The following is a 24348-nucleotide window of genomic DNA, read 5'->3' as shown; positions in this document are numbered from 1 at the left end:
TCAGCAGAAACCTAACAGGCCAGAAGAGAATGGGATGGCATACCCAAAGTGCTGAAAGGAAAACAAAAAAAAGCTGCCAGCCAAGGATATAATTTCCAGCAAAATTGCACTTCATAAATGAAGAAGAAATAAAGTCTTTCCCACACAAGTGAATGCTGAGAGAATTTATTTACCACTAGACTGAACTGGGCCTACAAGAAATACTCAAGGGAGTTCTAAATCTGGAAGTGAAAAAACAACATTTACCATCATGAAAACACACAAACATACAAAACTCACTGGTAAAGTAATCACATGAAGGAGGAAGAAAAAGGACTCAAATCGTACCACTACAGAAATTCACCAGACCACAATGACGATCAGCATGAGAAAAAGTAAAAAACAAAGAATATTTACAACAACCAGAAAACAACTAACAATATGACAGGAATGAACAGAGCTTCACATATCAATAATAATTTTGAACATAAACAAATTAAATTCTGAAAATATAACAGCTGAATGGATTAAAAAACATGATCCAACTATATGTTGCTTATAAGAAACTCATCATACCAGTAAAGACACATATAGACTGAAAGTAAAGTGATGGAAAGACATATTCCATGCAAACAGAAATCAAAAGCAAGCAGAAGTAGTTATATCAGATAAAACAGACCTTAAGTTGAGAACAGTAAAAAACCGAAACAAAAATAAAAAACATAGGAGGTCATTATATGTTGATAAAGGGATCAATCCAGCAAGAGGGCATAACAATTTTAAATAGATATGCAGCCAACACTGGAGCACCCAGATTCATGAAGCAAATATTACCAGATATAAAGAGATAGAGTGCAGTACAATAATAGTGGGGGATTTCAACACCCCACTCTCAGTATTAAACAGATCATTTAGACAGAAAGTCAACAAAGAAGCATTAAATGTGAACTGGACTTTAGACTAAATGGATCTAACAGACATTTACAGAACATTCTATCCAATAATTTCAGAATATACAATATTTTCATCAATATGTGGAACATTCTTCAGCATAGACCATATGTTACTCCACAAAACAAGTATCAACAAATTCTGAAAAATCAAAATTATATCAAGTATCTTCTCAGAGTGCAATGGAGTAAAACTAGAAATCAATACCAAGAGGAATTTTGGAAACTATACAAACACATGGGAATTAAATAATATGCTCCTGAATGACCATCGGGTAAATAAAGAAATTAAGAAGGAAATAAAAACACTTCTTGAAACACATGAAAATGGAAACACAACATACCAAAATCTGTGGGACACAGCAAAAGCAGTGTTAAAAGAGAAGTTTATGGCATTAAATGCCTATATCGAAAAGGTAGAAAAACTAACAACCTAACAATGCACCTAAAGGAACTAGAAAAGGAAGAATAAACCAAATCCCAAATGAACAGAAGAAAATAAATAATAAAGATAAGAACAGAACTAAATGAAATAGAGGCTTAAAGAAATACAAATCATTAACAAAACGAAAGTTGCTCTTCAAAAATTATAAACAAAATTAATAAACCACTGGCAAGACTAACCAAGAAAATAGCCAAATACACAAAATCAGAACTGAAAAAGAGTACATTACAACTGATACCATAGAAATACAAAAGATCATCAGAAATTATTATGAATAACTATATGCTGACAAATTGGAAAATCTAGGAAATAGATAAACTCCTGGAAACATACTACCTACCAAGATTGAATCAGGAAGAAACAGAAAACCTGAGCAGACCAATAAAAAGTAGCAAGATTGAATCCATAATAAAAAGTCTCCCAAAAAAGTTTAGTCCAGAACTGGATAGATTCACAGCTGAATTCTACCCAAGGTACAAAGAAGAACTAATACCAATCCCTCTGAAATGATTCCAAAAAAGAGGGAACTCTCCCTAATTCATTCTATAAGGCCAGCATTACCCTGATCCCCAAACTAGACAAGAACATAATAAAAAAAGAAAACCACAGACAAATACCCCTGATGAACACAGATGCAGAAATCCTCAACAAAACACTAGCAAACTGAATCCAATACCACATTAAAAAGATAATACACCAAGATCGAGTGGGATTTACACCAGGGATGCAAGGATGGTTCAACACTTGAAAATCGATAAACATGATACATCACTTTAACATAACGAAGAACAAAACCATATGATCATCTCAATAGATGCAAAAAAAAAAATCTCAATAGATGCAAAAAAAAAAAAAAAAGGTTGGATAAAATTCAACATCCCTTCAGAATGAAAACTCTGAACAAACTAGGGATACCTCAAAATAATAAAAAACATATATCATAAATCCACAGATAACATTGTGCTGAATGGAAAAAAGTTGAAAGAATTTTCTCTAAGAACTGGAACAAGATAAGTATGCCCACTTTTAACCAATTCAGCATAGTACTGGAAGTCTTAGCCAGAGCAATCGGGCAAGAGAAAGAAATAAAAGGCATCCAAATTGTAAAAGAGGAAGTCAAATTGTCCTTCTTTGCTGATATATGATCTTGTATCCAGAAGAATCTAAAGACTCCACCAAAAAACTCCTAGGTTTGATAAATGAATTTAGTCAAGTAGCAGGATACAAAATTAATGTACAAAAATCAGTAGCATTTCTATATACCAATAATGAGCCAGCTGAGAAAAAAAAAAAAATACCTAGGAATAAATTTAACCAAGGAGGTGAAAGATCTCTACAAGAAAAACTACAAAACACTGATGAAAGAAATTGAAGAGGACACAAACAAATGAAAAAATATTCCATGCTTATGGATTAGAAGAATTAATGTTGTTAAAATGACTATATTGTCCAAAGCAATCTACAAAGAATCAGCACAATCCCCATCAAAATACCAACACCATTCTTCACAGAATTAGAAAAAAATCTTCACAAACGGAACCAAATGGAACCAAAAAGAAGAGCTCAAATAGCCAAGACAATCCTGAGCAAAAAGAACAAAGTTGGAGGCATTACACTACCTGACTACAAAGGTATAGTAACCAAAATGGCACATTGGTATAAAAATAGACACCTAGACCAATAGAATGGAATAGAGAACCCAAAAATAAAGCCACATATTTAACAGCCAATTGATCTTTGACAAAGCTAACAAGAACCTACACGGGGAAAAGGACACCCTCTTCAATAAATGGTGCTGGGAAAATTGGTAGCTGCAGTGCAGAAGAAAAAAATTGGACCCTTATCTTTCACCATATGCAAAAATCACTGAAAATGGATTAAATGCTTAAAAATAAGACCCAAAATTATAAAAATACTAGAAAAAAAAGCCTAGGGGAAACTCTCCTGGACTTTCTTATAGGCAAAGAATTTATGACCAAGACCTCAAAAGAACAGGCAACAAAACCAAAAATAGACAAATGGGACTATAATAAACTAAAAAGCTTCTGCACAGCAAAGGAAACAATCAACAAAATGAAAAGACCACCTGTTAAATGGAAGAAAATTTTTGCAAACTATTCACTTGACAGGGGACTCATATCCAGAATATATGCAACAAACTCAAACAACTCCTCAGGATCCTTGGAAGAATCCAGGAAAGGTATATTTATTTCAGCGGTGGCTCAGTTCCCTGTGCTGTGATGTGAATATGCACTTCCATCTTCTCAACCTTTTCCCATTTCTATGTACAGGAGTATTTACTGCCCTTCCTATCACCTTCAAATGACAGTAAAGCAAGACCAAACTTTTTATCATCTGCTCTTCAGCCTCATTATAGACAAGATATGTGTGAATCCTTTCAAAGTCCCAGACACAATCTTGTTCACCTCCGTAACCTCCTCCACTAAAAAAGAAAGATCAGCCATTTCTATTTCGAATCATCATTTTCAACCAAGGCTCTTCATTAAATCACCCAAGGAACTTTTTAAAACACACAAATGGCTGTTCCATTTTCCCTTTACTTCATAAATCATGGCTTCCATCAATTGAGGGTATATTTTATGCTGGGTGTTGGGTTACACCCTATATACACTTCCACATTGGGGTCTCACAACCGAGCCCCCTATTTTATAGAGGCAGCAGCTGAGGCTCAGAGAGATTAACAGTGGGAAGATGGTTCACAGCCTATGCTTAAAGGAGCTGGCTGGGAAATCGTCCTCTTGAACAAATGACTGTTAGGGGAACACTAGTTATTAGAGAAACAGGAATATGCACTCCCTGCTCTGCCTTAGCCATGGACAGCATTCAACGACTGGCTATACTGGTGGTTACCTGGGACTCTAATATCTACTCATTTCTGGAGAGTTGTTTCCTATAACTTATCCCAGACTATCATGCACACAAACAAAATGAATGTGGAGGCTTGATTTTCAATCAAATTGCTCTGGATTCAATTCCGGGAGGGAGTGGTACAGAACTGGTGTGACTAAGAGCACTCAAAGCCTCAATCTTTTTACACAGCAAAATACAATTGATTCATGACCGGGGCTTATGAGGCACACAGAAAACATCTGATAAAATACACATTTATTAGAAATTTTTCAGCAGCATTATTTCCAGTTGTTTATCTAATCAAAGTACATTTCCAAGTAATTACAATCAGCACTCAAAATATGAGCAACAAATATTTTGAGAACTCTGGAATAAAATAATCAGTAGTATATGTTTCATTCATCCATCCATCCGTCCATTCATTCATTGTTCAACAAATGTGCAATATTAGCACAGAGAGTCAGGAATGCTATTTGCTATGGGAAAGTGTGTATTCCTGCCATGGTTCCTATTGTGCAGACTATACCCACTATTTAAGAGAAGAGCTGGAAGCCGGGCACAGTGGCTCACGTCCATAATCCCAACTACTCAGGAGACTGAGCTGGGAGGATCACTTGAGCCCAGGACTTCAAGATCAGCCTGGGCAACATAGCAAGACTCCATCTCTTAAAAAAAAAAAAATAAAGAAAAGATCTGGACTGTACAGTACATTCTAATGTGAAGGTACACATTTAGCCAAAGAGCCTAATAAAAAGCTTAAAAAGAATGGTTTCCCTTTCTATTCAGGTTCAACTTAGGAAATAAATAGTGATTATAATGATATTTTCATAGAAACAAAAACCCAGTTGAGGCTTTGCTTAACTGGTATTTTTTCTTTTCTTTTCTTTTTTTTTTTTTTTGCACCTTATTTTATGAAGACACAAATTTGGTTTCAGAAATTCAGCTACTGAGCTCCAGCTACTGGGGTAGGTGACCACCTTGAATGAGAAATTGCTCCAAGGTCCATCAAGCAGAAGAGCTCATTTAATTAACTACAAACTCAATGCAGGACACTGGCACTTAATGATATAGGATTTCCTCATAGACATCACAAATACAAATGCTGCCTTGGCAGCTAGTGAGAGAACACACATGAAACGAGAGTTCTGATTAGACAATCCCAACACACAGAAGGGCCAAACTGAATTGCTTTTTCTACCTTCTGTATTATCTGAGGAGTCTACAGTCGAGTCCAGATGTCTACACAACACATAGTGGCCCCTATCAACATACCCATTAATCAAATTGACATGTAATATTGAACATTAATTAAGTGCTAATGTGTAAAAATGGACCCAAGAGCGGGGCCTGGACTCCTTTCCTAGATAATTTGATGGGAAATACGAGCAGTGCCTCTTCTTTAGACACAGTTAAAGGTCCCAAGTCATTCCTTTTCTCATTGGATCATTTACTATAATGATCACCACCCAAATCAGCAGACACCTTTATTAGCAAATTCAGTAACAGGATAATTTTTCCAAAATTTACAAATATACAATATATTTATAGTATTACCTTCAGACAACTTCAGTGCAAAGATATACATATAGTACATTGTGATAATTATTTGTAAAAATATGAGACAGCATAAGTAAAAAAAGACACACAGGATATTTCCAACTATAGGCAAACAGAGAAAAATATATTTTTTCATAAAGTACTGAATGTTAACTTTTTTCATCTGTTTGTAAAAAATATATGTGCAAAAGTGTGTTTCTAATTATTCCCTAAATAGCTGGTATAGCTATACTTCAGAGTCTTCTTTAACAAGATTTGCAGTGTCTTTAAAAGTGTCTTCTGTTGCAGAATAGGTTGGAGTTGGGTCTCTTCTCGAAGGAGGCTTAGGCTTAGCAGGGAGCGAAGGTGATGGAGGTGGGGTCGCAGCAACATTTTCCTTTTGTTCGTTCTCCATCTAAGAACACAACGTAACAGGAATCAGCCATTTACTACCCCAAGGTCAACATACACGGTTTTTCATAAAGAAGACTATTTGTGGCCACTCTGCTCAGAATAATCTAAGTGTGTGTCCAATTTAACCAACCACATAATTTCTAAGAAAAAATGTCTGTGCTAAGAAAAGTTGTTAAAAATTACCTGTGCATAGATTGGATTTTCAAAGTTGGTAGTTTGTTTAGTTTTTCGTTTGAAGAGATTCCATTTTGTCACCTAAATGAAAAGGGGAAAACAAAAACCTCTCAGTAATGGTATGATTTTGTGGGTTTCTTTTCCTCCTGTCTCAATTTTAAAGCTTCTTCTTACTGAAGGGTAAAGCAATTTGGGACCTGGAACCATGATTCAGCCCATGTGGTAAATTGTTCAATTCCTCCTGTGGTCCCTGAACAGTAACTGAAACTCTCTGGGCTCTTTTCATCCAATGGTTTTAAATATTTCTTTGATTTTAAATTTATATATTATAGAATTTGTGCCATAGTATCTACAAGCACATCACCTGGTTACCTCAGTACAGAGAGAACACATGAAACAGACACACACAATATGCATCTGGAGAAAAAGAGATTTCTGGGACTGCCTGAAAATTGGGTGGGGATGGCGAAGCCCAACTATAACTTTTATTCCCTAAAGTAACACTCTTTGGTCAACTCAAGAGTATCTCTTCTCCCTTCACCATTCCCTCCTGTATCATAACAATAATAACAAAAACATCTAACATTTATTGAGTGCTTACTCTAAGCGTTTTATAAGTTTCTGATTTTTTTTTAACAAACCCCAGAGGTAGGTACACTTATTATCCTATATTTGCTGAGTCACGGCAAGATTCCACAACTGAATTGCAGGTAGAAGGGCAGGTAATGATTACTCAGGGGACCCAGGGGCCCATAAACTGGAGAACCCAAAGAGAATCACGCTGGACCATGGTACGCGGCCCACGCCTTACTGAAAAGTTGCCTGTCGTACTGACTGCCAGACAAGGGAACAGACAGTCAACTCTCAACAGAAGCTGAGGCAGCCCGCAGGTTTTATGGGGTGTCTCTCACTCTGTGAAAGCAGGGGACCAGCCTATGGAGGAGTGGGGAACACAGGGCTACAGAAGTAGAAGAGGTCTTCACTTAAACCCACATTCAAGTGAGTTCCTGCTTTGTACATAGTGCCCCCAAGGGGAACATGAAGACATTCAGGTCAGAGCCCTGCCTCTGGGCCCTTACAGTTCAGTGGGGCGGACCAAAATCTCCTAGATGCCATTGCTTCAAAATGAAATGGCTAACTTGGAGTTAAGCAATTACTAACAGGAGAAAAGGAATGCTGACTTTCGTTTCTGTCTCCTTGGGGGATCCTACGCATATCAATGTAACTTTTGGAAAATGATAGAACTGAATTTTTTTTTTTTTTTTTTTTTTTTTTTTTTTTTGAGATGAAGTCTTGCTCTGTCGCCCAGGCTGGAGTGCAGTGGTGCAGTCTCAGCTCATGGCAACCTTTGCCTCCCGGGTTCAAGCAATTCTCCTGACTCAGCCTCCTGAGTAGCTGGGACTACAGGCGTGTGCCACCACACCCAGCTAATTTTTGCATTTTTAATAGATACGGGGTTTCACTGTGTTGGCCAGGCTGGTCTTGAACTCCTGATGTCGTGATCCACCCGCCTCGGCCTCCCAAAGTGCTGGGATTACAGGCGTGAGCCACCGCGCCCAGCCCATGTTTTTAATTGTTAGATTTTTAACATATTTATGGATGAAAGACACATTTGTGAGACTCTGGCATGTTCAAGTCAACCTAGGTGATCTCACCCAAGCACTTCTACTGCTTTTAAGTCATGCTGGCTATTATCTCAGTGCCCAGGACGCAAGAAATACAGTAAGATCCCTGGACGTATCATGGAAGACACATTTTAGAGGGTCTCAGCCTCACTAATGTAAAAAAGTAAGAGGAGGAACCAAGGTATTATAAAGGGAAAGAGAAAGAAAGGACTACAATTAGCGAAGATCTGCTCTCCTTTGAAAGATCGTCAGTATACATTTTGTTTCTGATAACAGACATGCAGGTCAGAGGTAACACACATGCAGGCAGAGGTAACAGACATGCAGGCAGAGGTAACAGACATGCAGGCAGAGGTTTCAGCCTCCCCACCACAGTCACCTTCCTGCACCAGCTGGGGAAAATCTCTATTTAGTGAAGAAGATCACTAGACTAGAGATGGACTGAGAAAAAATGTTGAAAATACAAAATAAATCTGGCACTAGCTTGAGGTTGACTCAGGTTTGGAGGACCAAATATATGACATTCAAGTATCCATGTGTCTGTGGAAAATTAATCTTCTAAATCCATTTTTAATACAGCTTGAAGAAAAAATGTTTAGTCCCTTGAAAAATATGAGACTGAAAATTCCTTTCTAGACAATATTTATGTATGTTTGTGAGTGTGTGTGTGTGTGTGTGTGTGTGACATGAGAAGAAGAAATAAGGGAATTTGAGAAGGCATACAGAAACCTTATAGAGACTCTTCTCAGCATCAATTTAGTTCAAATTTTATTTTGATTTAAATGAGCAGAACAGAAATCAATGTTTAAGGTGATAGTGAGACTGCCAAGTTATCCAGATATCAATGTTTATAGATTATGAACTTTGAGAAATAAAGATTGTATAAAATGGTAAAATTTCCAACTACTCTTAGACTTTCATTTCTTTACATTACTTCACAAAATTGGTCGTAGAATCTTAGAACAGAGATATTCCAGATCCTAGTGGTTCTCAACTAAGAGTGAGTGCACATGTGTTGGGGGACAGGAGGTGATTTATGGGGTCACAATGAATTAGGGAAGACACTACTGGAATTTAGTGGACAGGAACCAGAAATACTGAAATTCCCTGAGTGCCTAGGACAGTTTTGTAGCACAAAGAACTGTCCCACTCAATATGCCAATAGTGCCGCCAGTGAGAAATATTATTGAGGACTCTAGCTCCAGAGGTAAAACAGTTTGTCCAGATTCAAACAGCAATATCGGGATAGCTGCATATGCATTCATTAAAACTAATGATACACATTAATACAGAGTTTAATATCAAATATATTTATTGAATTTTTTCCTGCAGAACAAATAGTGTACCAATTGCAAAGGACCTGCAGGCATGTTTAAGAAGCTCCATCTACTGGCATTTTTTTCTTTCAGTCTCCAGTATTAAACACCATGCCTGACACATCGAGAGCAATAACTTTAGTTAGATGATTGGTTGGCCAATAATTAACAGATGGATGATGAATGGGCAGAGTATGTAAATTCGTGCCATCTAGTGGTAAAGATTGGTAATAGCAGGAGCAGGAATAAAGATGCATGCTGTAGAGAAATCACGACACACAGAGAAGAATCTTTCATCTGTATCTTTGACACAGTGAAATCTTTATTCATACTGAGTCTATTTCTCAACTTCAACGTCCCTGGTCTGAAGGTACTGGATCCAGAAGTCTACTTGTTCTTCTTTGTGACATGTTCTCCCATGTTACAAGGAACATTATTCCCAACTCAATGTTAGAATGTAGCTTTATTTGGTGGAAAGTTTTTCAATCTATGACTTTTTAAAAAATTATATTTATTAACTGTCAACACATCTTGGGATCTTTGATCATGTCAGAGTCTCCCTTGTTTGCTTAAGGTTAATAACAACCCGGCCATCCCAAAGTTTTTCCATATCCCACATTATTTCAGGAGTCAGCAACTTACCTGAGTTCCATCAGCAGCTGGGGAAGTTGGGCTTGTCTCTGGAACTATCTCAGAAGGGTTTATGGGACTTCCATAATTCTTATTATCCACATTTCCAGATACAGTCACCTGTGGACATATTAAAGGCCTTTACCCAATTTTGAAAGAATTCAGTAGTAAATAAATTTGCTGTAAAGTTTGTACAAACTCTGGCTCTTTTTGCCATCTTGTTCTCCCACAGACATCATCAGGCACCATTTTTATTGCATGACCCAGAGGCCAGGACTAAACATCACTCCCACCGCCCCAAAAACAAGAGCAGCAACCACTAAGTTACCTCATACCTTAATCCTGGGAGGCAAATACATCCCTCACTGGTCCCACTCTCACTTACTACTTGCAATTTCTACTGTATTCTCTATGCCTTCTTACTCTCACTGTTGACCAAATTTTTGGATAAAGATACTCTAGTTATATACTGGAAGCCAAATCCTAGAAGAACAGCAGGAATAATTCCCCAACCTCACTGATGAACTGAGAATCCTATCTTTGGATCTTAATAATTTCTTTGAATATTAATAAATCCTATCTTTGGAAATTAAGATTTCATAGTACTACTAAAAAGAGGCTGAATTTTTGAAAAGATGAGAATAATAGAATTAATAATCTTCTATGCATTTTTCTATAACATTCATACAATTCCAAGGTTCCCTTTTAAGACCAAATTACCATGAATATATAATAAACTACAAGGCAGACAATTCACTCCTTTTCCTATATTTTCACATTCATTACTTGTTTATTCTCAAACTTGGATATGCATTTGTATACATGGACTCGTTTTATTTTAAGTTAAGATGTCAAATGAAATGTCATATGTTTTTTATCATGTGATTAAAGTTTTCATGTCTGTTTATCAAAGGATCAGGGAAAATGCTTTCAAGATTTAAACATTTCCAATCTTAAAATCACAAAATATTTGCAAAATAAACATTTCTAGCTTCTGTATTAAAATGTGCCATATCTCGAGTCCAAAAGGAGTATAGGTGTTAACAATGACAGTTATTCATTGTCACTAAGGCCATAGTTGTGACAAAGGAGACACATGTTCGCAGTTGACAAGCACTAGAAGTGGTGCTGCGGCTATTGATGCAGACCTTATGAAAAGTTATTCCCTTCACCTATATTCCTATTTCATCTCCCAGCTCTTCTTAAAGATGACTGAGTGACAAGGCTGCAACAAGGAAATTTAGATATCTGCCCATCAACTCTAGAGACTTTTGTACTTTTCAGGAAAGTATTGCAATAGCAAGCATAAGAGGTCCCTCTCCCTTTAATCCACCTCAAACCACATGCTTGGGATGGCAGCAACAACCAGAAAGTGGGCCCAGTCTCCAAATTCCTGTATAATGACCTGACAATTCTCCACTCATTCATTCCACAAGTATTTGTAGAGAAGCTGTGGTGCTTCAGGCACTGTGTTTACCAGGCCCCTGGAGGGACTCAGACCTCTCTTGCTCTGACACTACTCAGAATGAAAGTTTCTTGGTCAGCAGCCCCGGCATGGTTGCCAAACCTCCACCACTTGCAACAGAACAGGATTCTGATTGTTTTCAGGTCTTATGTCCTTGGGTTGGTCCTGTTCCTACAGATAGGGCAGCTGCAGCATGGACCACTCACTATGCTTCCTTCCATTTGGAGGGAAGGTTAGGAAAATCCTAAGAAGACATAACTCAATAGATTAACATCCAGCGACAGCAGTAACTGAAAGAAAAGACTGTATGGTTTCTCACCTGGGTTGGCTGAACCACTTTGACAGCACTGTCTCTGACTGAGTACATTGGGTTTTCAAATATTATGGGCTGCTTCCCCATTTCCATGACAAAGTCTTCACTCTGATGGCACAGAGAGAGAAAGAGAGATTACACCATACTAATCTGGTTCACACACAAAGAAAGGTGCCTTCCTCACACCTGGAGGTATGCTAGGTGCTATGCCAAAGTTACCCAAAAAAGAACTTGCAAAAAAAAAAAAAAAAAAAACCCAGCAAAACACAAGGCCTCCATATGGCAAATTGTTATGCAAAGTAACATAACATGCACTCATTTACCAACTCAAGGAAACAGAAGCATTTTTCTTATATCCAAACTCTGTTAAATAACTCACTTGGGAATTGGGTCTGGGCAACAGAGAAAAGGATAATAGTGGAAGAAGAAAAGAAGAATAAGGAGAGAGGGGAAGGAAAAAGAATGGATAGTATTATATTTTCAGGGAAGGGAAAAAATGAAAGATTTGAAGGAGACACAAAATTCTGAAAGTGGTTTCCCAATACTGATTACAGAAAGCCCCCTCAGTGCCAAGACTGTGGGAGCCCCCTCACAAAGTATTTCATTTGGTCCTCCCAGGAGGTATTATTGTACCTATTTTACCAACAGGGACAATGAGGGTCAGAGATATCAAGCTCCATGTCTATTTTCACATACTTAGTAGGTGGCAGAGCCGTGGTCTGGACAATGCCAACTCTAAAATCACTGTTTATTTCATCATATACATTGGCAGAAAAATATATGACACTAGGAAAAATATAGTTCCCTACTCCTTTTATACATATAAAATGTCATCAAATAAAAACAAAATATCATGTCCTCCCCACACACCACCCTCAAAAAAACCAGAAAGCTCTTCAATATTCAAGTTAAACTTAAGACTGTTCATGATTCCAATTCAACAGCGTGGCTTAGAGCAGGGGTAAATTCCAATTTTATTACCAATGTTTTTAGACACCTTTCAGCAACAAGCCTAATGTTTCCTAACTTGGTTTGTGTAGTGCAGACTTTATTCTGAGAGGCCTCCTGCTGTACTTCAGTCTTCTTTAGGTGAATTTTATTCTTTATAAAAAGTATTTATTCTATAAATGACAACCTTCAAATAATCATTTTGAAACCATACTCACCATTGCCATTGACCTGTCAATAGCAGTCTCAGGTCCAAAACCAGACACTCCAATATCCATGTTAAGATCTGCCCCTGATCTGAAGGTCACCCCATTCCCATTTTCAGAGGGCTTAACAAGACTGCTTAAGCTGGAAAGAAGCAACCAAAATAGTGTCTTGTTATTTAAAACAACAACAACAACAGCAACAAAAACAACAAATACAACCTTTCGTAATAGTACCCTTTCCTCCACATTGCTAAATCTTCCTTAAATGTAATGCTCAATTCCCACTCTGAATTTACACTGTCAAATATGGTAGTAAGTTCCCTTAGCTACCTGGAAACGTTAAAGCACATTCCTGAACCATGAGATCTAAAAGAAAAAGAGTCCAGCACATAGAAGGATAAAGCCTGGGCCATCACACAGCTGCCTTTTCACTTCTCTCTGACCTGAACACCTACCAGTAGGCACAACCATTTGGACTACAAAACACAGCTTGTCACTCAGGCTTTAGAGAAGCATTTGACTAAAGTTGTGATTTGAAGTGACTGCTTTACATCCTCACTACTTTTTGTTTCTGTGGAATAGGTGAACTGCGTATTGTGCTTTTTTAACTTAGAAAGAAAACTAAGTCCTTCCCATGGCTTCCTATGAATTACTTAGGCTTCAAACATCAACGTTCCCCATAATGAAACTGACCTTGGCAGCTTGGGCAGAGCAGGCAAAAGGGAGCCGGTTCTCCTATAGTGGAAGAATCCGCCAATTGCCAGAGCTCCAATTATGATGATCAAGAGGATTGTCAACAGCACAGCTACTGCGGCTATAGAAGAAGAGAGCAGAGAGCACATCAACACACGGGAGCCCGCAATCCTGGCAGAAACTGGGGACTAGAACCACTCCTTCAAAGACTGAGTTAAGTAGAAAAGCTGTGACAGCATTCAATGAAGGGGCTATGAGTAATTTCCAGGTTGCTCACATTCTTAAAACTTACTTGTTCCTGGAGAGATGCCTTTTGAAAACGCCATTTCACAATATTTTCCGGTGTAGCCGCTAGGACACCTGAAAGGAAAAACAAAATCATTCACTAGCTGTTATGTTCTTAGGCTTCTATTGTATTTTTCTGAGCACATCCTGAAGTAGAGAGAGCTTTGATTGCATAAATTACATGTTGAACAGACAATGTATCCTGCATGACTTTTGTTTATTCTGCCAAGAGAAGACAAGCAGAAAGAACAGTGCTCTGATTTTAGAAATTCACTTTTAATGGAGTAGCTGTGGCACCGATGGGGTGAGTCTGGTCACGAAAACCTGCTGGTGTCTAATCTATGCAATGCTTCCTTAGAGAGTACAAATGGAAACCATGGTTATGTTTTTTTCTTTTATATGCTTTCAGTAAATTCTTTTTAAAGACATCTATTTATCTTGCTCCATGTTAAGAGTTTACTCAACACAGTCTTCTTTCCAAATCTTCATCCCAGTCTTTCTGCTCATTATGAGTGCCTTGTGCTAAAGCAGCCCTGCAGACAGCTCTTCTCCCACAGCCCTGTTGTAATTAACAATACCAGGTGAGTAGGAAAATGCTGCTGCCATTTCTCTAACTCCTTGCTCCTCAAAGTGTGGTCCAAGACCCTGTGGCCTCACCCAAAGCTTGTTAGAAATGCAGAATCTGTGTGCATGACAATGGAGATCTTGAACCAGATCTCCACGGGATTCCTATGCACATTCTAGCTAAAGAAGCACTGCCTCAGTTCTCCGTGGACTCCCTCAAGGGAAGGCAAGCTGGTTAAAATGTAAGAATTAGTGAACTAGTGAGGTTCTTGTATTTGTTTTCCTGGCTACTTTAAGGTCTCAAATTTCCCCAGCAGAGGCAAGGTCTATAGCTGGGACCTCAACATTCAGACTTACTTGCATTTGGGGAGGTCAGTCTCATCAAAATAGCAATTTCCTCCGTGCATGCACCTGCATGGGGGGGGCAGGTTGATAGGCAGTTCGATGGCTGCAGGAAGGGAAAGCCATGCAAGTGTTAGTCAGCTGTACTCAGCAGAGTGCCCACACCATGCAATCCGGCCCGGGTTAGGGTTGGGAGGAGGGGCGGGCCAGCCAGCCAATTAGTCTCCCTGTCAAAGCTTACCTTCCCCCCCTAAGTCCAGTGAATTTCCTTAAGGTCTTGGAGAGTAACATACATTTAGTGGAAAGAAAGGAGGCAGTTTATAGAATTTTTCCCAAAAAACAATGGAGAGGTACTAGACTCTGGGGCACATATATTAATAGTTACAAGAACCTAGTGGTAAAATAATCTCTTAAAATGTTCACATTCTCATTTGAAGTTTTCAGAATTCTCCATGAACTCAGTTAAAACCAAGAGTTTAATGTAGGCCCACCTTGAAACTTCTACTAAAGGCACCAAAGCATCAGTAATTGATCAGTCAACAGGCAGTCACATAGCTACACATGAAGAGATATTTGATAGACAGCTAGCTAGAGAGCTCCTGAGTTTTCAAGTCCTCCCAAACTGCCCTTACTCCAGGTCCCTGCTCCCAGCTAGGCCCATACATACTCCCAGGATATGCCTGACGGGGTATTAGTGCTTCAGTGTCTTATATGTTGAAGGTGCTTAATAAGTATAGGTCACATGTGTATATTATTTAAAGAGTCTGGATACCCTCCTGGCTCAGTCCTTCAATCTGAGTCTCTACTTAATGTTCACTGTATCAGACAGGTCTTCCCTGAACACTATCTAAAGGAGAATCCCCACCCAATCCATCCTCATCCCTCTTCCCCTGCCTTCCTTTTCTCCATAGTACCACCTGACCTACTATATATTTATTGACTTCTCTATTTATTGTCCTCTTAGAATGTAAACTCAATACACACAGGGAGCTTGTCTGTTTTGTTCACTTCTGTTACCTCTAGCACTTAGAACAGTGCCTGAAACATAGCTGGCACTCAAGAAATCTCACTGGACTAATCGCTTAATTATTATACCAAACTGAAGCCCTATATGGAATGACTGCCATCATTCATGTGCTTACTTCGGTTAAAATTATTTAAAACAAGAATCTTGATGAAATCCGCTTGGCAAAAAGTTTAAATGGGAAAAGTAGTAGATGAGCTGACAACCAGGACCACGCTGCTCCTACAATGTGAAATTGCATTAAGTGGCAAAACAATCTATCCACGGTATAGAACAAATTTCATAAGCCTGAAATTGTCATTTTGTTCCAAATATTGCTCGAAATAATGGATTCCTATCAATATTTCCCCAGTAGTGTTGGGATGAGTGCAAGAGTAGGGGAAGAGGGGAGACAAGAAGCAGTTTTTTTGTCCCTGGATTCATTCCCTAAACCTGCCAACTTTTCAGCCTATTTGGAATGAATCAAACGGTGGTCCCTGGTCTAACTGCCTGCTCCCCCTGGTGGTAGAAGATGGTTAAGCGTTTTCCTTTCCCCATCAGCTAAAACTGGGGGAAGGCCCCAAGGATGTGAGCCATAAAATAGGCCACTAGTGAATTGCAGGATGACTTTTTCACAGGTTTTTCCAGCACCAGATGCTAGTTAGGGACACTAGTTGTTCCCGCCTGGCTTATTAACTCCTTAAAAGAGTCACTGAAAAAAGTCTTGCCAAGAATAGATCACCCACAGCATTTGGGACGAGAATTAAACCACAGCTTCCTCATGCTGGTCTTCATCTCTTTATAACATAAAGCACTTTTCAAAAGGTAGCCCTTTTTCAGTTGTCAAAACTGAACATGGTTCTCTACCCTGAGGAGCTCCAGTTAAGGTTGAGTGGATTCTGGGGCAACGGGAATCCAGCTTGAGGTAGAGGTCTTATAAAAAGTCACTCTTCAAAATGTTTTTACAAAACAACACAGCAATAGATTTAGGGGCACTGAATCTGTATTTCTACAGCTCTTAGCAAATAACTCTCAGCAGTCACTGGAACACGGTTCTGTTTGCCCCCTAAGTTCCACTCAGCTCTGTTCATACCTCCCACATCCCTTATTCCTCCTTCCAGCCATCCCCACTCTGCTGCAAGGACCCAGCATACAGGGATTCTTCAGACTCCTGCAGGCAGCAGAGGAGTGCTCCCAGGCCCCTGTGGCTGCTCCAGCAGTGCTCCTACCTGCATCACACTCAGTGGTACTCCCCTCTATAAAGCTGGAGCCTTGGGGACAGGCACAGCTGTATCCTCCAGGTCTCAGAAGGCAGAGGTGGCTGCAGATCTGTTTGCAAAGGTTGGGCACTGGAAAGCAGGTGAGAACAGCAGTTAGGTCCTGACAGAATGAATAACCTGACTACAGACATACCCAGCAACTGGAAGTAGCTCTGCCAGGTGACAGCAGAGTCTAGGCAGCATCCCAACACCTCTAGTCCACGTGTCAGTTGGCTACTCACCCTCATTTACACTATCATCTCTGCCACCACACTGCAGTGGGATAGTCCCTCTCTGGGCCCTCCGGATTTCTGTACCACTCACATTTTCTATTGGCATCACTTACCTTCTCTGCTGCCCTGAGAGGTTTGGAAGGTGAGTATCTGGTTCACTGACTAACCTGAAAATCTACTCAGTGCTAAACAACTTGAGATGGTTCCAAAGACCAGTGAGATCCACATATTATATCAAGATTTGTCACTACCCAAATCTGGATAGATCATAACAGATGGTCTATCCAAAGTATACTGGATGTGATTTCCACCCCAACCCTTCAAGGAGACTTTTCTTCTGGGTTTCAGTTACCTTAATTGCAAGAAAAGGGAATTTAGAGCAATGATTCCTCAGAATCATCTGGGAGCTATTCAAAACTATTGATGCCAGGCCGGGTGTGGTGGTTCCCACGCCTGTAATCCCACCACTTTGGGAGGCTGAGGTGGGTGGATCATGAGGTCAGGAGATCAAGACCATCCTGGCTAACATGGTGAAATTCCGTCTCTACTAAAAATACAAAAAACTAGCCGGGCGTGGTGGCGGGCGCCTGTAGTCCCAGCTGCTCGGGAGGCTAAGGCAGGAGAATGGCGTGAACCCGGGAGGTGGAGCTTGCAGTGAGCCGAGATCGCCACTGCACTCCAGCCTGGGCCATGGAGTGAGACTCCGTCTCAAAAAAAAAAAAAAAGAAAAGAAAAATTACTGATGCCCATTCACAGAGATTCAGATTTAAATTGGTCTGAGAGAGAGCTCAAGTATTACCATCAAAAGCTCCCCAGGTAAGTCTAGAATCTTATTATTTCTACCTTAGCATATATTATGATTTATCCAAGGGTTGCACTGGAGTGGATAATCTTTACATTCCTTTTCAGACTAACATTCTGTGATCCTGATTGTCCGTCATTCAAGATGTAACCATAGACAAAGCATAGCTATAAATTAATAAGACATTTTCCAAAAGCCTCCATCAATATCTGTCTCATTACCATTTTGTCAGCCCTCCAGAGTGGAGCTTTTCAAATGTGAATGTGCTACCAGTCACCTGGGGAATCTTGCTAAAATGCAGATTCTGATTCAGAAGGTCTGAGGTGGGCCTGAGAGACTGCATTTCTAGCCAGCTCCCATAGGATCCCAAGGTTCCTGGCCCATGACTCACACTCTGAGTAGCAAGGGACTAGAGCAGCGGTTCTCAAAATGTGGTCGCTGAACCAGCAGCATCAACGTCACAGGAGAACTTGTTAGAAATGCAAATCAAAACCACAATGAGATACCATCTCACACCAGTTAGAATGGCAATCATTAAAAAATCAGGAAACAACAGGTGTTGGAGAGGATGTGGAGAAATAGGAACACTTTTACACTGTTGGAGGGATTGTAAACTAGTTCAACCATTATGGAAAACAGTATGGCAATTCCTCAAGGATCTAGAACTAGATGTACCATATGACCCAGCCATCCCACTACTGGGTATATACCCAAAGGATTATAAATCATGCTGCTATAAAGACACATGCACCCGTATGTTTATTGCAGCACTATTCACAATAGCAAAGACTTGGAATCAACCCAAATGTCCATCTGTGACAGACTGGATTAAAAAAATGTGGCACATATACACCATGGAATACTATGCAGCCATAAAAAAGGATGAGTTTGCGTCCTTTGTAGGGACATGGATGCAGCTGGAAACCATCATTCTTAGCAAACTATCACAAGAACAGAAAACCAAACACCGCATGTTCTCACTCATAGGTGGGAACTGAACAATGAGATCACTTGGACTCGGGAAGGGGAACATCACACACCGGGGCCTATCATGGGGAGGGGGAAGGGGGAAGGGATTGCATTGGGAGTTATACCTGATATAAATGACGAATTGATGGGTGCTGACGAGTTGATGGGTGCAGCACACCAACATGGCACAAGTATACATATGTAACAAACCTGCGCATTATGCACATGTACCCTAGAACTTAAAGTATAATAAAAAAAATTAAAAATAAAAAAATAAAAAAGAAATGCAAATTCTTAGGCCACCTCAGGCATATTGCATCAGAAGTCCAACAGATGGGGCCCAAGAATCTATGTTTAACAAGTTCTCCAGATAATTCTGAGGCATGCTCAAATTTCAGAACTCTTGGTTCAAACAAGATGCTCTTCTAGCACAGCTGGGCTGGAGCTGTACTCCCCACTCCCACCCCCACTCCACCAGCACTTTCCAAAGGGGCCGCCCTTCCCTGAGCATCAGCTGGCTGAGATGCTTTTCCTTCAGGGGCAGCCTCCAGACTTTCCTCTGCCTTCTCCTCAGGGTCCAGAGGTGGTAGGGAGGGGAGATGGCCTTTCCAGGTGTACTGTGCCTTCCTCTCCTACCTTTAAAATGGCCAAGTGTGAAAGCTGCAAGGGCACTTCGGGTACAAAAGCTATTCTATTGGTAGGGTCTGGAGTTTTCTGGAGCATTTTGGAGACAGGTGGTACTACTTCCAAAACAAGGGAGCCATGACCTAGAAAAGGCATTTGCCACCCCTGTCATCTCATGGGAGTCTCAGCTCTGAGTTGCAAGTTTTCAAGGCTGATTAGGGTCTCAAAATATCAGCAGACTCAAGAAAACCCCGGACTCCACCCATGACTCACATGTGGGGACAGGAAGGGAGTGACTTGTCAAAGGCCACATATCCATAGCATTCAACCTGGGACTTTGGCATACTGAACACTGGGCCAATACAGCAAGATGCTGAGTTTTGGGTTGGATAGAATTGAACCTAAAAATTATTTCATTTCTGAGATTAAAACTCACCCATTTTTTATGTGACTTAGGCACACAAGTTACTAAATCTGTCTCAGCCTCAGTTTCTTTACTTGGGATGAGAATAAAATGTCTTTATAAGGTTTGGGAGGTCTTTATAAGGTAATTGAAGTAACAGATGTCTGAATTAACACTGAAGAGAGAATAGGCTATTTCCTTTCCTCACTTCCCTTTGCCTTTCATCTTGCTCCATACACTGCTGAAGGACGAATTAGCGCACAGGTAACCTGAGGAAGCAGGGCCCAGAACTAGGAAAGTGAGACAGAGGTGCAGGTAGGAAGGCACATGACTGGCCTAGCCTTGCAATGGGAAAGATAAGATTTTTGATGCCTATGAAACCCATTTTGTGACTTGTTAACCCAATTCACACTTAGCGGGGGACTGATGTCTGCTGGATTCTGTGGCCTAGAAGTACATATCCGTAACTCCAAACAATAATGAAGGCTAATAAATTTTTACTTATCTGCTGGTAGTTTGCATAATTTCATTTGACCTCCAATTTTATCTTTCTTTGGTTAAAATGGTTAAAACGCTCCTCTCCTCCAGCACACGTACATACACACACACCCCTTTCATGCACCAAGAGATTAGCCTGTTGTTATCTACTGCCATCTTCCAGCAATATAGCCATTATTTTGAAATAAGGTTTTCAAGTAATGAGGAGCATCTTGTACCAAAGTTGGTGATTACCTGACTTATTGTATCTGAGTTGATGAAAGATTCGAACTTGAGTAAGCCAAGGGTTCACTACCAGCGTTTTCTCTTTCTTTCCTTGCCCAAATTTATTTTGTTTCCATACTTCTCCCTTTTCCTTAGATATCCAGTATAACTGGTCTTCAAAGATGTCCAGGCTGTAAGGGTTCATTGCTGCTTACCCACAGGGGAAAAACAAAACAAAAGGTTACTGAAAAGAAAATACCCACTACACTCTACCACCACTTCTAGATGTGATGTCATTCTGTTTGAATTATTCCCTCATACAATGCCTTGAAGCTCTGGGAATATTCAGGCTGATTTTAGATACATGGGACTGTGAAAGCGTGCTGCACTAGGAGGTCAAGAAGATAGAAATTAAACCACATTGATGTATATACCACCCGACACCAATCATAGGGCCCTAGCTCACTATCAAGTGACTGATTTTGTTGCATTTTTGGAAAACAATTTACATGGCAAGATTTTATGTTTTCTTTTGAACCTAAGACATCTATCTGACCAAATAGAAAAAATGTGGTATGTGCTGGGTCATTGCAATTCTGCACAGTCTGAACAACAACAACAACAACAACAACAACAACAACAACAACAAAAAATGTTCCTCTCCTTCTAGATATTTACAGTTGTGCATACTGGGCAATCTAGTAAAGTGAAAATGAATGTGTCCAGAAGCGGTTAGATATGAATTAACATTGGTATACATGAAACCACCTCTACTGGGGCAACCTAACAGGAAACTCAGTTATTTCAATATCTTCTGCTGAGAAGCATTTTTTTTAAGTTGTATATAAAAAAAAAGGATTTAATTATTGCTAATGAACTCATCTGCATTTAATCCAGCAGGTGGGAGTTAGTGGGGGTGGAGGGGTGGTATCTAAAAAACTATATAAGCCGTTTCCTAAGAGCAGGGCTCCTTCTTGAAAAAACAGGCAAAGACATTAGAAATATATTAATTAGTAATTTAATATATTACATTCTAACTCATTTCTAACCTTCCTTTGCAATGACTCTCCTATCAGTTCCATCATATTTTATGGTTTCAATAACGTCTTCCTTGAAGTCACTCCAGTAGATTCGGTCATTGTTCAAATAATCAATAGAAAGGCCAGTTGGCCAACCAAGGTCCTCGAAAACCAGGATGTTGCGGTCCTCTCCATTCATCCAGGCAGACTCAATTTTAGGTTCCTTTCCCCAGTCAGTCCAGAACATAAGCCTGTAACAGAAGATTTCTTCATTGTAGCATCTCACCTGGTGGGACTTCTCCACTACGGCAGAGCACAGGGCATTACCTACAGGGAAACCAGCTGTTTGTCTCAGGGACCTGGGTGCTCAGTGACACCAGTTTTATATTTTACAGAACAAGGGGAGCAAAAATAGCGGCACAAGAGCATGTGTGATTTATCCTTCTTGAAAACTGCAACTCCTTAATAGAAAATTGGCCAAAGGATGGATATTCAGACCCTTTAAAATGCATTATGAAAGCTGTTCACTCTTCAAGAAATATTATTGAAGGCCTACTGTGTGAGAGGCACTGTTCTGTGTTCGGGATCTATCAGAGAACAAAACATACAAAGATTTCTATCTTCATGTAGCTACTCTGTTGCCCAGGCTGGAATGCAGCGGCACAATCATGGCTCACCACACTCCTGGGCTCAAGCGCTCCACTCACCTCAGCCTCCTGAGTAGCTAGGACTACAGGCGTGTGCCACCATGTCTGGCTAGTTTTTTGTATTTTTAGTAGAGATGTGGTTTCACCAATGTTGCCCAGGCTGGTCTTGAACTCCTGGACTCAAGCAATCTGCCCGCCTCAGCCTCCCAAAGTGTTGGGATTACAGGAGTGATCCACTACACCCGGCAACTCTTTTTAAATGTGTATTTTGCATCCAATTAATAATTAATTGTAGAGCAAGGGTGTATGTAAGCAAAGATGATCTGACATTGAAGAATTACCTAGACCAAGGATTACGTGATTTCAAATACCTGGAGAGGAACAGTTATGTAAGATGAATGAGGGAATGAGGAGAGATCCTGGTTGTAAATATCAAGTGATGGGGAGAGCAAGACCCTGTGTCAGTGCCCAGGAAGGCAGACCTACCCAGTGTAATCTGTTCCTCTGATTTCCAAAGCAACAAATACAGATTTTATTTCTTTTCTTAAATTTTAAATGTCAGCACTACATTAAAAAAAAAAATCTTAAAGCTCCGTGTTGTCCCAGCCAAATATGTTCTATGGGCCATATAGAACCAGCCGCGGCTTTTCAGTCTCTAGTCTAAACCAGTCATCAGGCACAGACCAAGTTTTAAATTCTACTGAGGAATGCATAGATTTTAGACAAACTGGGCTCTGGAAAAAATGCAGCCAGGGGCCTTTAAAGTCTCAACAGCTAGTAAATACCACCTTGTTTGGTTTTCATTCAAAAGGACACACATGTGAAAGAAGCTAGTCACAAAGAACCACATACTGCAGGATTCCATTTGTAGGAAATGTCCAGAATAGGCAAATCTATAGAGACAGAGAGCAGATGAGCAGTTACTGAGGGCAGGAAAATGGTGGCTCAGAGGAACAGGGTTTCTTTGTAGGGTGATGAGAATGCTTTAAAACTGATTGTGATGATGGATACACAACTCTGCATATACTAAAAGCCAGTGAATTGTACACTTTAAATGGGTAAGTTGTATCATACCATACATACCACATGTGAATTACATTTTAATAAAACTGTTTTTTTAAAGATAATAAGCCAGGCATGGTGCTGTGCAAGTAGAAGGCTGAGGCAGGGGACTGCTTGAGCCCAGGATTTTGAGGCTGCAGTGAGCTATGATCATGCCACTGCACTCCAGTCCGGGTGACAGAGCAAGACCCTGTTTATATAAATAAATTAATTAATTCAATTTCATTTAAAAGTATTAAATACTCAAAACTAAGAAAACAAAAGGTAAGGAATGGAATGGAAAAAACACACAAAAGATACACAGAATGATTTTTGTTTCCTCCATGACTTCGTTTATGCTATTCCCTGAGCTTCTGAACAACCGGCCTGGCTCCTTTGCCTATCTGTACCCAAGACATCTATCCAGATTCCATGTCAGTCCCACTTTCTCTAGGAAGTGGCCCTTCTCACTCTCACCCACACTGACCTCACATGTCACATACTTTATCACCGGTTATACTAGCAGTGGATCCCAACCTTCAACATTCAATTCAGTGCTACTTTCTCCATAGAGCTTCCCCGGACCCTTGTAAGGTAGGAGAACTATCACAGTGTTTTCCAGCAATTTCCGCATGACAATTCTCCCTTTCCATCTTATATTACAGTCAACAGTTGCTGACTAAAGGACCATGGTGTCATTTTACCCATCTATGTAAATAAGGGATAGAAACCTATGACTAATTTATAGGTCCTTTGTACGAATCAAATGAGTTTATATATGTAGGACACTTAGCAGAGTAGCTGACACACAGCAAGAATATAATAAACGTTGGCACTTTTCATTGCTGTCAGTGGCATTATCAGTAGTTGTCATCTTCATCATCCTTTGG

General features: G+C 39.9%; 1 protein-coding gene across 1 annotated transcript in view; it reads right to left on the bottom strand.

The window, feature by feature from the left end:
- Positions 1-4483: 4483 nt before the first annotated feature.
- Positions 4484-24348, bottom strand: part of LRP2 (LDL receptor related protein 2) — a 227082-nt gene continuing 207217 nt past the window's right edge. The window contains exons 70-80 of the mRNA XM_030916829.1: positions 21801-22021; positions 20782-20958; positions 16989-17108; positions 14772-14862; positions 13858-13925; positions 13566-13686; positions 12885-13014; positions 11725-11826; positions 9953-10060; positions 6379-6450; positions 4484-6196 (exon numbers count right to left, since the gene is read on the bottom strand). Of these exons, the coding sequence (XP_030772689.1) occupies positions 6029-6196; positions 6379-6450; positions 9953-10060; positions 11725-11826; positions 12885-13014; positions 13566-13686; positions 13858-13925; positions 14772-14862; positions 16989-17108; positions 20782-20958; positions 21801-22021 (1378 nt within the window). The 3' untranslated portion in view covers positions 4484-6028. The remainder of the gene's footprint in view (positions 6197-6378; positions 6451-9952; positions 10061-11724; positions 11827-12884; positions 13015-13565; positions 13687-13857; positions 13926-14771; positions 14863-16988; positions 17109-20781; positions 20959-21800; positions 22022-24348) is intronic.

Source organism: Rhinopithecus roxellana, chromosome 14 (assembly GCF_007565055.1).
Source record: "Rhinopithecus roxellana isolate Shanxi Qingling chromosome 14, ASM756505v1, whole genome shotgun sequence".
Taxonomy (NCBI): Eukaryota; Metazoa; Chordata; class Mammalia; order Primates; family Cercopithecidae; genus Rhinopithecus; species Rhinopithecus roxellana.
The sequence above is the reverse complement of the archived record's forward strand: the minus strand, read 5'-3'. Positions and strand labels throughout refer to the sequence as shown.